At 34.0% G+C, this 17,400-nt stretch overlaps 1 protein-coding gene across 1 annotated transcript in view; it reads left to right on the forward strand.

Annotated features, from left to right (window-relative positions):
- The window catches only part of LRP1B (LDL receptor related protein 1B), a 676,318-nt gene that overhangs the window by 480,109 nt on the left and 178,809 nt on the right, over positions 1-17,400 (forward strand). Inside the window, exons 40-43 of the mRNA XM_019472156.1 lie at positions 898-1,024; positions 1,179-1,330; positions 1,622-1,746; positions 4,785-5,156. Of these exons, the coding sequence (XP_019327701.1) occupies positions 898-1,024; positions 1,179-1,330; positions 1,622-1,746; positions 4,785-5,156 (776 nt within the window). The remainder of the gene's footprint in view (positions 1-897; positions 1,025-1,178; positions 1,331-1,621; positions 1,747-4,784; positions 5,157-17,400) is intronic.

Below are 17,400 nucleotides of genomic sequence, written 5' to 3' on the forward strand. Positions count from 1 at the left end.
TGAATATTTGATGAAAATGCTTCTCTTCAGGCGATTAGTAATAGGCTAGACCACAATTATGTTATCTTAGAGATTTCTTGCTCAGAATATATATATATATTTGTGTGTGTGTGTTTATAATGTATTTTAACACAAATATTTATACATACATATATCTATTTGTAGACACATAGCCATTTACTGAAAGCTGTTCCATAGGTTACTGTTCAGTAAAGGAAGTGCTCTGTGTAGATTAGCTGGCCTCATTTTGCTGTACCTAAAGCAACAGATTGAGAAGTAGGAGGTCAAGGCAGAAGTTTGACCTAGCATCTTATCCCAAAATAGTGATGTTACTGTGCCGGTAAGTATACAGTAATATAAAATTAGATAAGTAAGATGCAGATTCTTCCCATGAGCGTTAGGGAGAATAGGAAAAATCTCTTCTTCCCAAATAAAATCCCTTTGCTCTACCATTTCCCACAGTGCTCTTTGCTGCTTCATATTTAAAACATTTTTTAAGTTAGACGTACATCTCTTGTATTATCATAACATTTGTTAGTAATTAGATGCGAGAGCTTCTTCTGTTCCAGTAATTTTTTTTTCTAATTTGCTTTTAGTTTTCCAAGCACAAAGCTGAATTCTTTAAGGAACAGAATTGTATATTTACTGATCGGATACAGTTTTAAGAATTACTTCATATATATCATTTGCAAAAAATCTCTCAACAAAGTGTTCTGTGAAACAACTATTATGATACATTTAATCTCTTAAGATTATTTAGAGACATGAGCCTTATGTTTTTTAAATACCTATTTAATGGTAATGGTGCATTTTGTTTGCAATTGAAGTACAGTATTACATATTTTCAACTCTTATTTTGATGCTAAATTTTAATTGGTAATTTCTACAACATTTTAGGTATTTATTTTGGACAGAGTGGGGACAGACTCCTTGCATAGGCAAGGCACACTTAGATGGGTCTGAGAAGGTTGTGCTTGTGAGCCTGGGGATTGCGTGGCCTAATGGGATTTCCATCGACTATGAGGTTAGTTCCTCTGTCTTCCAGTATGTGTTAAAATGTACAGTATTTGTTATGTTTCATTAAAGCCAGCTGGTCTTCCACTTTGATGTAATCTTAATAATTCTTAATTAAATACTTGGACAAGACTGTTGATGTTTCCTTTAAAATTAATCTTTAGGAAAATAGATTATATTGGTGTGATGCTCGTACCGACAAGATAGAAAGAATTGACCTTGAGAGTGGAGGGAATCGGGAGATTGTGCTGTCAGGGAGCAATGTGGATATGTTTTCAGTCGCGGTGTTTGGAGCTTACATCTACTGGTCTGACAGGTAATTTATTTTTCATAAGTATTTGAGTCTCAAAATGTTATTTCAGTGCCAGGTGCTTCACCTTTGTAGGATTAGCCATTCCTTAGCAAGGTCACAGAATGGATTGCAGAAAGCTATGCAATTTCCAAAGAAAGGGCATTTCTGATGCTGAAAGCTAAAGCATATCAGTGTCATAGATGAGAACAGGTTTCTTCACCTTCTGTTAGGTGAACTCTCCGCTGCCCTTCAGTCCTTTGTTTGGTGTGAATTAGTTGAGGATTGTTGATGAGACATCTTCAACTTTTTTGGCAGAGCACATGCAAATGGCTCTATTAGAAGAGGCCACAAGAATGAGGCCACGGATGCTGTGACCATGAGGACTGGCCTTGGAATAAACCTGAAGGAAGTGAAAGTCTTTAATAGAGCACGAGAGAAAGGTTGGCTGTTCTTAAGGATGCTATTAATTGTTTTAATATCACCTGCTACTTTTTATGTATATTAAAGCATACCAAAAGTTAAGTAATCACGTATTTTATCTCCACTTTTTACTCCTGAAGTATTTTTTTTTTAAGCTAAAATTAATGTACCAAAGAAAACATATAGTACAAATTCCACTAAAATTTTTCTGAGTGTTTTAAGGAGAAAATCTAAGATCAAACACTTCCAATCATTCCAGGTTTGGTGGTTTTTGGTTGGCTTTTTTTTTTTAAAAAGCAAAAAAAAAAATTAGGAATGCAAGGGGGACCTTGAACTGTCCTTTAAAAAGCAGTAATCTCAGACAGTCTCAGATGTCTATTGGAAAGCAAACTAGAATTTTTTTCCACAGCTAGAAATTCCCAGCCTCTGTGTCTCAAATATTTATTTCCTGAAATTACTTGGTTTTGAGTCCTAGGTTTTTTTGTGTGGGAAGAGACCTTGTAAATAATCAGATTTCCTTTATATTCAATTTGTTTAGCGAATTCAAGAGACAAAAGTTATCATATACTCTCGGTGATCTATGGTATTGATGGTTAAATTTTATTTTCCACAACCCAACTAAGAATAATCTTGCTTTTAGCTATCTTTTTCCTCCTAAAATTCTGGTTTTGAAGAGACCTTGAAAAACTTGTTTCAGTGAGCAAAGGTGGTTACCAGTCTGCAAAAAATGATAATTTCCTCAGAACAAACTGCTACCAGGCAATCCAGAAAATAAACTTTCTATAAATTTATTTGCAAAGAGAGAAAGAAAATGTTACTGTAATACAAGATAAACTTTTAATACAAATATGTCTCTGTTGTTGGTGGCTCTCAAAAGTTGCTTTAATCACAGCATTACATACCCGAAGATCCTGTTTCTTTTATATACATCTTTCCTAAATAACTGCATTAAATATGACATGTAAAATAAATCTGCATTTTGAAAGAAAACATATTTAACAATCAATAAGAAAAACTGTCTTTTTGGTCTTTTTTCCCTGGGAATTTTAAATAGTTTTGAAAAAAATTACTTTGCAAACATATGCATACTAATTTTATGAATTTCTGCATGTAATTTCAGAGTACTGTGGGCATCATATTTTGTGGATAAAAATAAAATCCACACAAAAATTTATCGTTTCTTTTAACTAGGCTAGAAATAGTTAATGTCTGCTTGCTTGGAAGGGCTGCTTTATATTATAGTCTTAGGAAAATAGAACAATTGGATAAAAAAAAATGCTTCTTTACATGTAATGATCTTTATTGATAGCTTTAAAGACTTGATCGCATTAGGAATAAGAGAAACGGTTACTGAGGCTAAAAATCTTTTTTTGTTAGTTTGAAAAACATAACTGAATGATTTTTTAATACATATTTCAAATTTTACTAGGGTACAAATGGTTAATGTCTTTGGGAGGGGCTGTCAGTGAGCCAGGAGGACAAAAGGGAAAAAACAGGTGAAAAATGTTTTTGGAATGTTTTTCTATATCACACTATTATATATATTTTTTAAGTTCATTGATCTAGAGGTAGTTAATGCTATCTAAAAAAAAAGTAATTAACTAGCTTCCTGACCTTCTATTATTAAAACAAACAAACAAAACCCCCAAACAAAACAGAAAAGAACCCCAAAAAACAAAACAACAACCTGTGCTGATTGTGATTAATGCTTTTTTTTCAAACACCTGTTTTACCCTTTCTGATGAGCCAGTCCTGCAGTGCTATTCGCAAGCAGATTCCTATCCTTCAGTGCTATTTTACGTGTGTGCAAGGATATGTCCTAACTACACTAATTTCAGAATCGGCCATTTTAAAAGATATTTACAGCTGGTGAATTGTGGAAGCATTGAAGTTTCAAAGAGAGATTTTAGTAGCTTGAGTATCTTTTTCATATATTTTCCTTTCTCAACCTCTCATCCTTCCAAACAGATATTAACTTTTCTAGCCTAATAAAACTTTAAAAGAAGCTTTAAAGCAAACCAAATGTAAAAATGTAATTACATAACTATAGAGGAATATGTCTCATGTAACTTTGCCTAGGAACACGAAATTCAACGTTTCTAATTTGAAGAGCAAGTTAACTCTCATCCCCCATTATTTTTTCTTAAAAGTATCTTCAGGTTGAAATGTAGAAGTTAGAAAATACAATCAACAGTACATTCAGACACTACATATTCCCCAACAATTACTATGGTTTTCTACCTGAAAACAGTCTATTTAAAATGTTTTCTTCTCCTTCACTATGTGGAAAATTTTCAGAAATGGGAAAATGACTATATTGAAAGAGCTGAGTTGTTACATGGAAAGTGCTGTCAGAAACAGGAATTAAATTATCTAAAAAGACAAAGGAAAATAGCTCCTAATTATTGACAATTACTGTAATTTTAAATATTGCTTGTAACAAGTGTAGTTTAAGTCATTGAAGTTACTAATTTGACAATGATTTCTTAATGGTATGCATTTGTCAGGGAGTAAGTTTTTGAAGTCAGGTTTTAAGGGAAATTAGACCAAAACGTTAGGAAATGTCTTTATTAAAAACAGGGAACTGGATTGACACAGTTTTGTACCTGTCAATATATATGTTTTCATTTTGATAGAAATTGTCTAAAAGCAGTACTGTACTCTGGTGGTATCTAAATTTGACTTTTTGCCAGTAACAGGTGTTTTAAAAAAAAAAAAATTTTTTTCAAAGCACTTGAAACAACTTGAAACAGTCTCTAAGTCTTCAGCTGATTATGGAGGAATAACCCATTTTGATGTTTTCTATTAATAAAATATATACTCTTGTGAATTAGAAAGGACATTAATTATATTTGCTGATTAATTGTATCCTTTAAAATTGTCTTTAGGTTGTGGTTAGTTACGTTCTTTACTATTTCGGCCTTTTTTTTACTTGTGAATATTGCAGAAACAGTTTTAAGAGAAGAATTCTTAGAATACATAAAATTACGTTTTGATTTGTTAGCTAAGTGTAATATTATAAAAGATAGATTTTTTTTTTTTCCCCCTTCTTTTACAGGTACTAACGTTTGTGCCAAGAATAATGGTGGATGTCATCAACTTTGCCTTTATCGGGGAAATGCACAGAGAACATGTGCTTGTGCACATGGCTATCTTGCAGAAGATGGAATTACTTGCCTGAGACACGAAGGTTACCTGTTGTACTCAGGAAGGACAATATTACAAAGTATACATCTTTCAGATGAAACCAACTTAAATTCACCAGTAAGGCCATATGAAAATCCAGATTACTTCAAAAATGTGATAGCTCTTGCTTTTGACTACAGTCTGAAAGGAAGAGGTACGAATCGCATATTCTTCAGTGACGCACACTTTGGAAATATACAAGTTATTAAAGACAACTGGGCTGGCAGAAAAGTGCTAATTGAAAGTAAGTAAAAAAATTATTTCCCAAAATACATATTTTATTTCAATAAACTTTATTAAGTGAAAAGTTGATAATCACTTGACTTTATAGAGTAAAAAATGTCAATAAAGTTTTACCATACTTATGTAACACAATTATTGTAATTTATCCCTATAGATACATTTAAACATTATCTTTAGAATTACAACTTCAAAATAATTTATTTCATAACAATCTTATGATGTGTGAAGCATATTACTAGAAAACAGAAGTGATAATGACGATGCTTAATTTGTATTACTGTGATTTTAAGGAGCTTTACCGTTGAAACAAAACCTCATTGTGTAATGCCTGGAAATGAAAGAAGTCCCCTTACCCCATGAACCTCTTGGTTGTTTATTTTTCTATGTAGTGGGGGTGAAGTACTGTAAGATACCTCCACTGACATAGCCATTCCTCAGTATAAAATACTAGGACCCTGGTCAGTGTGTCCAGTTGACTCACCTTTCTTGTAGTGAGCCCAAGAAAAGTGACTTGTGCTCAGTGATAATCGCAGGCAAATTCCAACCTACAAAATTGTCTGGTTTTAGCAGGGGCTTACTCAGTAACTTTGCATGTTTACTATGCCTTCATTCACCACACTAGCAGGAGGACTTGTATGAAACTTGACATTTTTTTAGCCTCTGAATACTTGAAGCCTGACACTGCTATCAAGGAATTGACGCCGATATCATCGCCAAAGTCTTCAGGACAAGACAGAGAACCACAAAATATATTTTGCAGCTGAGGCCTCAGTAAAATCTCATGAGGATCTGGCACTGAAATCTTTATCAACAAAGTCTAACGTAACTTTCATACAAGGTGTACGTAAAAAGTTATCATGGTTTGCCATGGTCAAATTAGAATTCAAGGAAAATCTGAATGCGGATGTGTAAGAAATATATCTTTAATGCTAAACATCCAAAAATCCATGCTACAAAAGTCTAAATTCTAAAAAGTCTGCTGTCTTTCATTTCTGTTACAATTTAATTGTTCTAAAATATGCAATAAACCTCATTCACCTGTAGTCAGTTATCAGATGCATATATTTACTGCGTTTCTTTTCTTCCTTGTCATTTTTGAGTACTGTCTGGTTTTTTTGGAGGCTGCAGTTCATTTTGGTAACCGTTTTCCAAAATGTCTGAAGCGTTGTATAGTTTTTGCTCCTTATGTTGTGGATAATTCTCATCTGAATGTCGTACATTGTGTAGCCTATGGCATTGCTACATTTAGCTATTTGTTTGGGTCAAACAGTTTAATAACAAGACCAAAGAAAGCGATTAGGAAAAATGGAAGTACATTTGATGTGATCGCCCATTGCTGTTGGATATTAATGGAAGTATTTTTAGAAAAGAAAGAAGTTAAACAGCTGCAAACTGACTAAATATTATTCTACAACTAACATTGCATAATTGTATCATTATGTCCCTCTGCCATGTGGTTCTGGGAAGGTATTCGTGGTCATGAAAACTGTTGACACTAATGAATGGAAAAGCATTTTCCGAATATAATACAAGGCCATTTTTACTTTATGTGTGCATATTTTAGAGGAATTAATGATATCTGTATTAAGATATGGTAAAGACAAACTAAGCAATGTTGTCAGGATGTTCTCATTACTCCCAGGAAAGCATTAAAACCTAGGGCTTCAGAGTTGATGTCAGCTGTACAAGAGACACAAACAGCTCGCAGAAATGTGAAGTGGTGACATAAAAGCACTATTTTAACCCTGGTTTTATAGGAAGATATTAAAAATATTTCATGAAAAGCCACTGGAAATTTTTACGTTTAAGACAGACAAAGAGGAGAAAGAGATACTGGTGAAGCACCAATGCAGATACAAATTGGTTTTTTAAAAGAACAATAAAGTATTTCTCATTACTTTATAATAGGTTGTTGTATGAGAGCTAAAGATATTCCATAAAGCATAGTTGAGAATTATACTTTTAAGAAATTGTAGGAAGTGTTTCTACTTGTAATCTTAATATGCCCGATTTCATTTTTCATTAGCAGAGTCAGCACTCTGAATAATTGAATGTCAGATGAAATTTTCTATCCTTGCAAAAAATATACTCTTTATGCTTGGGATGCGTTTGTGAACAATGGTGTTTGTTTTCTAGAAACGCTTCAGTTGGGTTTTTTTTCATTGTAAATGAGAAGGGATATCGCATCCTAGTATATGTTAGTTTATTGTTCTCCTTCCTGTGTTTTAAATCCCTTTTCTTTTTGTTGAGTCATTCATTTTAAACTGGTAATTTTGTACTACATATCCTTCCTTTCCACAGTCTGCACATGATTTTCTCTCACTATAAACAGGAAACAGTTCATGAGGCTGCTTGATATAGTGGAAATATTTGACCAACAGTGATACCTATAAAGGAAAAAGCAGTAGTAGGACGGGGACTAGTTGACACCAGTGATTCCATTCACTGGAAGACGTAAAAGTCTAAAATTTTCTGATTTCCATGTGAACTATATGTGATTACACAGACATTATTAAATGGAATCCAGCTGAGAGATTTTAGTAGTAATGTTTCATTTCAGGATTAAAAAATAACATCTTTGGCATTCATTTTGCTATCTTTTTCCTCCAAAATTATTAGTACGCATCTGTAGCAAGCTTTACTTTATTAGGAAGAGATTCAAAACCACATTGGAAATACCTAATGCGGTTCTAACAATGCTACAACCCCTTTCTACCTCATTAAGTTGAAGTCTACAAATCATGCAAACCTTTACTCAGTATTTGACTCAGATAGTGAAAATAGAGTACATTATATACAAGATACTATTGTCCCTGATTTTTAGTTCACTGAATGTAGATCTGCTCATAAAGAATCCATTAGCTGATGGATTTCTACCTCACTGAAATCAGATATGCCACTCAAATCTAACACATTATTCAACTTTTCTGCACACTAAAAACAGAGTTAAGATATATAAAGAGCCCTTTATTAAACAGGTTTCCAGTTCACTAAAGGAGATTTACAACTCTGGAAGCAACCCATTATCTAATATGTTTTTAGCTCACTGAGAACAGATTTACTACCCAGAAACAACCCATTATCTAACATGTTTCCAGTTCTCTGAAAACAGATTTACAACCCATACGCAAGCTATTATCTAACATAGTTCCGACTCAGTGAATATTGATTTAGAATTCATAAACAACCCATTATCTGACAAATTTTCACCTCACTGAACAGATTTGCAACTCATAAACAACCCATTAGCCAACACATTTTCGTCTCAGGGAAAGTAGATTTACAGCATATAAACAACTTTATCTAACTTGTTCCAGTTCACTGAAAACAGATTCAAAACTCACCGAGAACCCAGTACCTGATAGGGTTCGGTCTTCAGCAGGAAGAGACAATAACAACAACAAAAAACCAGTGTAGCATGTGCATAGTATGCCATACCCTAACACCTTTATTTTTTGTGCAGCGTAGGTTTTTGGAATGGATTCCTTCTTGTCTCTGAATTCTTATGAATTCTACTGACAAAATGAGCATTATTTCCTTCGGTCAGTCAGTAGGGACTTTTTCTTTCATATTTTTATAAGTAACTTTATGGGGTTAACCTTTCTTGATTGCCAATTTTTAAAAATTTACCTTGTTCTTGGCTGCGATTTCCCACAAATATTCTTTTAGGTGATGAAGTATCTACTCATTCAGTATCGCTCATGATATTATTGCTATAGCATCATGTACAGTTCAGTCTGCAGACGTTTTTAAAATTCACTTATCGATGCAGCAATACCTATTTTAAATGTTGTGACATGACTGCCATCTATATCATGTGTTTTGATCTCAGTCTTTCCTTCGAAGAAGAGTGTAAGAGGTTGTATTTTATTGTCATTCTTGCTTTAAGTACACACTTTGAGAAGTATGACTATGAAGGAATGAGTAGGTACTTCCTGTGTGGTCTCACCTACTTGCTAATTTCTTTTTAACTTTCCACTTTTTATTTGTAAAGGTCAGCCTTGCGGTTCACTTTACACAGGTTAGACTGCTTCTGCTTCTAACCTGTAGCCTAAGCTAGCTATACATATGTGTACTTTTGTGTCCTGTTGTGTTGTAAAAGCTTCATGAACCTGTTAAGGCAAAATGTTTGAGAACCTTGATGACGTTCCTATTTCTCATTGTCAATGGTGGTTCTTTGTAAAAGAAAACAGTCACAGGGATTCTATTTGGAAAATTTTTGAGAGATAGATAGATATATATATATATATATATATACACACACACACTTTCTCTGTTCTTCCAGAATCGTGCTGGGTTCACTCTGTAAAAAGGAGTAGTTTTTCATTTCACATAAGCTTTCTGGAGCTTTAGAGTGTGAGAACCAGTGCCTCGACAAGTTAAATCCTAACTTGGTATTCTAGACAAGATCCAGAGAGATTACATACACTTTGGAAGTTGTTTTTCATTTAATTTTAGCCCCCGATGGACTGTAGGCTTTGTAGAAAATTGAAAGAAGGCATTAAATACAAAAGGAGGTAGAAAAGGTAACATTTACATGGAAGTGACACTGAGTTTAAATCAATATATTGGGGTGGCCATCTCTGAATAACCTTTACAACTTCTGTTCAGCCCTATCAGAAGTAGACCTTCTGTTGCCGGTCTCTCTGGGAGAATCTGTTACTGAAAACCTAGGTTAAATTGAGGTAATGGAGCAGTATACAGAAAGAAAGAACAGAAATCAGTAGCAGTTAAAGGCACAGAGTTATGTAAGGAGGTATTTGGAAATCAAATTTTTGATTTTTGACCTGTTCAGAATTGCCATAGGTTATCAGTTTCGTTTGGAACAACAGGGTCCATTCTCCTCTCAGAGGGAGCCCAGGGGAGAAATTTACTCTTATTTTCTTTGTCGTTAATCATTTCTTTGTCGTTAATCACTTCTAGACAGAACACTATTATTTCAAACTTCTGAATCAGTTTCTGTAGTATTCAAACTGGAAGCCATTTCAAAGGCACTCTGATAAACATATATGAAGTACTATAAATCTTTATAGATCTAAGTAGACCTATCTTCCATCTGCAAGTAATTTTAAAGTAGATTGAAATGACTGAAAATGAAAATTTTTGAAGAGAAGCAAGCATCTATTTGATATATGAGATTTTTAATATTATATGCTTATCCCCTCTCATACCACATCTCATCTCACATTGACTGTTGTTTGTTTTGTCAACTGATGAATGGCAAGTTGACCTTCCTATGAAGAAAGGCTGAGAGAGTTGGGGTTGTTCAGCCTAGAGAAGAGAAGGCTTCGGGGAGACCTTCTTGCAGCCTATCAGTACTTCAAGGGGGCTTCTAAAAAACTGGCAGCAAACTTTTGAGTAGGGCCTGTTGCGACAGGCCAAGGGGGAATGGCTTGAAACTAAAGAGGGGTAGATTCAGACTAGATAGAAGGAAGAAATTTGTTACGCTGAGGGTGGTGAAACCCTGGCCCAGGTTGCCCAGAGAGGTGGTGGATGCCCCATCCCTGGCAACATTCCAGGTCAGGTTGGAGGGGGCTGTGAGCAACCTGATGTAGTTGAAGATGTCCCTGCCCAGGGCAGGGGGGTTGGACTAGATGACCTTTAGAGGTCCCGTCCAACCCAAACTATTCTATTCTATGATTCTATGACTTTATTTTTAATGATGTTATGATCTGAATAGAGATTTCTTCTACATGGAATTAAAGGTCTCAGTTTGACCCAGAGAAAGTCAGTGAAAGATAGTATATTATTCACAAAGTAGATTCTTTGTGGTTTTAATGGAGCAAACAACTAATGAGAACCTTAATTAAATTAAAATCATGAAGACCAGTATGCTAAACTTTTTGTTTCCTATTATGCATAAGATGATTACCACTGTGGATTGTCCCATTAAGCAAAAAATACATTATATTGGATGGGATAAACTAATGTTTTTTTTTCTTCTATAATATCCAAGATTAAACCCTAATCCGCAAACCATCTGCTAAACTTCTCTTCTTTACTTCGACATCCTTCCTTCTCTGCCTGACTAGAAGCAGAGTGCCAGAGGAGCGTCTGTTTTCCTTCTTCCTTCCCTGGTGAACATGACATTGTGGATCAGCAGCTCTGAAAAAGTCTAAAATTTCTATCAACCGAGAACAGAGAGAAGACCATCTTAAACCATCTGTGTGAGCTATCTTCCATCCCAGTAAAAATGCAAATTAAGATTAGCTTTAGACAGTGGATGACATGGTAGTTAATGACTGATTTGCAGTGGGAAACAAGAAGCTGCCTCATAGCATTTCTGGAGACTGCTTTTGGTTTTCCTAATTTGTTTCAAAGCTTATTTTTATGCAAGAAGGGCTTTTTTTTTTTAAACGAAGTCTCAGTTTCTAAGCTAATAGTGGAGAATCCTTTTTTTTATCATAGGTAGAAGTTTGAGGTAATATATTCATTAACCAAAGCCTGCCTCAGTATATCTGTAGAAAAACAGTGCAGCGTTCAAGTAGGTTTAATGTAGTGGTACAACACTAGAAAGAAGAGCCATGAAGAAGTTAGAAACTAAAGAAGAGAGAGGAGAGGAAAAAAAGGGGGAGGAAAGGCAAAAGAAAGCAAATGAGAAAGAGGGAAAAGTATTAAGATGAGATACTCTCAATGAGCTGTTTTTTTTCCTAACTGTGTAAACAATGGCACTGAGACATTTTGCCAATGTAACGTCTTTCACAGCACAAAAGTAAGCGTTATGTGAAAAAAAACCCGCTTCTTCTGTTTTGAACTTCAGGCGCTAGTGTCTACAGAAGGCAAAAATCTTTTCACTGCTAACATAAAGTGTCACATCCTGTGATGTATTGTGAGGCTTTTTACAGTCTGAATCTTTTAAAGGTGTTCCAATGTGTGCTACTATTCTTTCTAACTAAATGGGTCCAATTTAACTGTCTAAAAGGCATTTATGTTCCCATTTCTCTTAGCATTAAGTTTGGTACATTGTATGAGGTCCCTTTAGTTTTGGAGCTTTCCTCTCCAGGAAAGAATTTTTTATTCTGTTAAAAATAAATACATTAATATTGTTGCTTTTCATTTCATAAATGAAATGGATTCATTATAATTGTATATGTTGGAATATAGGTCCAGTGATTTTCACTTTTTAAAGGAGGGAAAGTCAGAGGCTATTGTTAAGTCTAGGACATTTAAGTAGTAAAAACTAAAACTTACCATTACAACTGCTGCCTTGTGAGTGAAAACCAAAGTGTCTGGTTTATCACTGTATTTTGTTTCTGGATGTGGCTGAATATTATGATTAATGGGTGAAGTTTATGAGCTGTTCAGTAAATAACTGTTACTATAGGTGGATGAAGTTTACTAACTTTATATTAAGCAGTTGTTATTCTAGAAAAATGTATTTCTGCACATTTCATGCTTTGTTTCGCTGTTCCTGGTTTGAAACTCCGAAATGTATTCATGACGGGAGCTGACATACACTGACCTTTCAGTTCAGTATGTCCCGAGCATTCCCAAGCTCAGTATTGAGGAAAGGTGCTTCTGCCTATTAAACTTGAGATTATTCACGAAAAATTAATATTGTTTGTGACTGCTTCAACTTTCCACGTGCCCTTAAATTTTTATTGATGTAAATATTTGCTGATGTAAATTTTTACATCAGCAGCTGTGGCTTAGTTGCATAAAATGCAAAACTATATTTGGTGAATTGTCAGGAAAAAGCTATACAGAGGAAAATCTCTTCACATTTCTCCTTTGTTTTCTTCTAAAGAGTAATGTGATCCAGCAACTATTAATAGGTTATTAGGCTATTCTGCCATTAATGTTTCTAATATCTCTATACTGTTTGGTTTTACTTCAACAATAACAAGAAAAATGTGTGATTACATGTATTCATTAGAAGACTTATTTAGTCTTAGGGTAGGCACTCTAATGGTAATGGTAATTTTTATTGATTTAAAGGTGGTAAGGCTGAGTAGTAATTTTTTTTTTGAGTCTACTGTAAGGCATAAAAAGATAATGTGGGCTCTTGTAATTAGGAAAAACATTTCTTCCATGACAATTGTTCAGATTTTTTAAGACTTAATGAAACACTTCCATCTCTCTATGTTAGCTTTCCATTCTAAAAGTCTTTCTGCTTTTAAAGCCTCTTTTACATGGATACTTTTAACTATTTTGAATTTACGAGATTATAACACTTGCTAACTAGTAATGATATTTTGAACTATACTGGGAGGGTTACAGTTTACAGTTATACAAAATACTATTGTTTTTCTCATTTGTTGAGTTCCCTATATTTCCTTAATTATATGATGTATCATTATTCCTTCGTTACACTGTTCCCCACTGACCCCAAGACACTCCTTAAACCTAATCAAGGAGTAAGTTACGTCTAGGATAGTAGAGGACAGAATATTGCAGATTTACATTTCTATTGGTATGGTTTTCTTCAGTGAGCTGTCAGGGAACAGCTATGGAAGGGCTATATCCAGTGTTGGGGAAAAAGATAACTGGAGGTAGATGTAGATTTCCTCATAAAATTTGTTGGTTATTTTTTCCCTCATGATAAAAGTGCTAAATCATTCTTTGAAGAAATATTATGGTTCACAAGAATGTAGACATAGAATTAAATACGTAATTGTTGTATTTAGTAACATAAACCAGACTTGGTTTTTAAAAGCTGATTATCATGTCAAATTATGATGATACTATCTACTGTGGCTTGACTAGTGTGTTTTTTAAATGCTGTTAACCAGGAGCCAAAAAGAAACCCAGCATTTATGCATATATAAGCATAGTTCTGGAACAAGCTTACTGTTTTCAAAGTCACTTTTTTCCTCATTTTGAAGAGTTGATTACTTGTTCCATGTATATTCAGGTAAAAATGAACAAGAACTTAGTGGCGTTGTTTCTGTTCTCTCATTGTGAGTTTCTGAGCTCATCCGTTTGATCCAGAAGTAATCTGAACTATATACTGAAATGTAGAAAAACCACCAGTGCTGATAGGGGACCAAAAAAAAAAAAAAAAATCTAAAATTTGAAATGCTGCTATTAATTATCTCTTTCTTGGCATAAAACTTTTACAGAGCTCTGCCTGAATAACTGAATATGTTTGTAAGAGTGAATAACATTTCTGTCAGTCTTCATAATGAAATTAAAAACAAACAAACAAAATGTTGCAGAAACACTGTACAACTTGCTGATTGATCCTTTCAGGATCAGCTTTTCCTTCTGGTATATCTGTCCTGTTTACATCATCGGCACTCCATAAGTTATAACCTCGTATTAGCGAGCGTGCAGGGATTCACCAAGTGTTGATAGGTCACCTGCTCTCAAAGGTCCAGCTTTGCCCAAAGGTGCAGACATGCCTCGTCTAGCTCCAAACTGGGCTTTACCAGTGTGGTACCACTAGTACATTGAAACAATATCTAATGCACTTCATTGTGCAGAAATATCATCCATCTATCATATACTATTCAGCTGGTTGGTTAGTTCATATAAGTATGATTAAAGTCATCAACTACAGGTTAGGATCATGGTCTTTTTCATGCCAAATGTTGATGTTTCCTACACTGAATAGTCTCATCAGGTGTTTTGTATAGACTTTCGTAAGTTCACTGGTGGACTATAAATATCCTACTACTTAGGCATCTGCCTGTCTTTCCTTCACACTGAACTTATTTCACAGATACAGTTTACATACAATGTTTTATATATTTTCATTGACGTAGACTAAAGCAATGTTGTAAATCCAGAAACATATTTACCTGCTGGTTTCTTTTTGCTGAATGTATTAGAAGTGTTTCTTGAGCAATTATCCAGTGTTTGTGTTTTCATTTTTATTTGCACATAGACTGAATTTTTAATTGCCATTAGGAAGACACCAAATGTTTTGGAAGATGTGAGATTTCAGTATTATGCTTTCTACAAAAACAAAAGTGGTTTTTTTTTTTCTAGATTCTAAAATGATTTTATTTCCCTCTAGATCATTCCCTACAAATGTTCATTCGAAGAACCCAAAGCCTTTGTTTATACTATCTTACTACATTTAATAATCTTTATTGTGTAATAGCATATAGCATGGTTTTATATTTTGGAGATACAGAAAAATGATACAGATGTTTGCTGATTTATGATACAATTTTAGCAAACTTTACTTGTGCTGTAAAATAAAATAATATTCTTAGGCTAAATAGGACAATGAAATAATTGGTTATTACAGTTCAGAGTTGTTTATGCCATATTTGATATTTAATATTTCTGTTAGAATATATGATGGCCCTTTTTACATGTGACTGACAGAAGCAATTAAGAAATTAAATCAGCCTCTAATTTTTGAGACAAATAGAACTCATCTTGCTTTTTTTTTTTATTACAACTTATTATTGTCCTAGAATTTTTGTTTAGCAGAAAGACTTCCTGCTTTATGGCTCCTTGAAGAGCAAAGTAGAAGGGTAGAGAATTATTTAAAGTTCTGATTGTGCAGTCAGTTAGATGTGTGAACTATAAACCCTTTTCTTCAGGTACTTTATGGCTTGTGAGGCATTCTTTTCACCTCAGATCAAATGGTGACCACCTGTTATCTATCACCACAAACTTACACAAACAGATTGACAGAAAGCAGTATCATCTCCTGTGACCAGTCTGGTATAACAATTGACAGGCTGTATTCTGAAAGGTAAATTGTGAAAGCCAATTCAGAGAATGAATAAAGATCAAGCGGGTGTTTAATGTTAAGTACTGAACATTAAAGCCTTCTCCAGGGTTCTGATATTGAAGTGCTGTGCATGCTCAATTTTATTACTTTGATGGCTTTTCGAAGTGCTGTTTATGCTCAATTTTATTACTTTGATGGCTTTTCAGTATTAAAAAAAAATTATGATGTTGACAGTTGTTCTTGCTTTACAACTTTGCTAAAGAAAAGGAGTTTGTAAGAATATGAAATTAAAGGAAAAAGGTAGTTGAACTGATGCAACTGGAAAAGTTTTGACTGTAAACTTTCTAGAGAATTTTAAAAGTAGAAGATAGGAGATAAAAATCTATGAAACTGAGAAATAGTATATACATAACCAGAAGTCAGTGGCAACAACTATTGGATAATATAAACTTTATAACTTCTTGTATTTTTATTTTGTGTTTGCAATAATGAGGGAGCTCTAATCTGAGTTTTTCAGTTATTGATTTGTTGCTTGTCTGTTCCCTGGGAAAGTCAGATGAAGATCAGCATGACAATATTTATAGGCTGCATCTCATCTGTGGGATGCAATCCATCTTCGTTAAGTTCAGTAAAAGTGATAGATAGCATTTGGCAACGTAATGATGTGATCACTCTACCATTGCCTTTGTAAATCATAAGCTGTTGCATTCTCTTGTGTAGATATTTAATCAGTTATACACCCCATTACTGATTTAATTCAGAATGTCAGTGGCAGGTGCATTATGTGAGTATTTGTATATTAATATCATATTGTATTAATGTTCCTTTCATTTAAGTATGCTATTCATGTGAAAATCATAAACTGTTGCTTCATGGCTAGAATGAATTTAATCAGTGCTGTAGGCATCTAATGCTATCAGTGTTTTAATTCAATATGTCAGTGAAACAAATGTGTTTCTTTTCATTTCCAGTTTCTTTATGCTTTACTAATTCAGAATATTATAGGATGCTGTGAAAATATGAAGCTGAGAGTAAACAAATTGCTAGTTTTCATCCTGTCAGTAGATTTGGGGACTGAATCCCCCAATTGTAGCACCAGATAGGATGAGTACATATTTCTGATATATTTTAATGTAACTGAATATCTAATGAGAAATCAACTTAAAAAAAAAAGTGCTCTAGCATATTCCTTAAGGAAGTATGAAATAAGTAAATATAAAATAATGCAAACTGGTAATGATGTAACAGTAGAATGCAGTTGCTTTGGAGTCTTCTCCAGTGTCTTGTCTTTGGCAATATGAAGTCGCTAGAAGGTTTTAGTTTTAAGGAACCACCTGGAAGTGGCTAGATGACCATTTCTAGGTCCGTTTCTGTCCTCAGTTGGCACCTGCTTTATCATTGATAAAAGGATTTATATGAATTTTGGGATTCTTGGCTAACCTCTAAAAGAAAAAGTCTATTTTAACCTAGAAACAATATAAACTAACCAAAAATATTGTATTAGCACTGATAACTTATTATAATGAAGATTTGCCTGAGTAGTGTACTTCGTCCAGCTCATACTACATGCTAATAAGAACAAAGTTAGTTGCATTTTTCCATTATAAGAATT

The sequence above is a fragment of the Aptenodytes forsteri genome, unplaced genomic scaffold (genome assembly GCF_000699145.1).
Source record: "Aptenodytes forsteri isolate BGI_AS27 unplaced genomic scaffold, ASM69914v1 Scaffold11, whole genome shotgun sequence".
NCBI lineage: Eukaryota > Metazoa > Chordata > Aves > Sphenisciformes > Spheniscidae > Aptenodytes > Aptenodytes forsteri.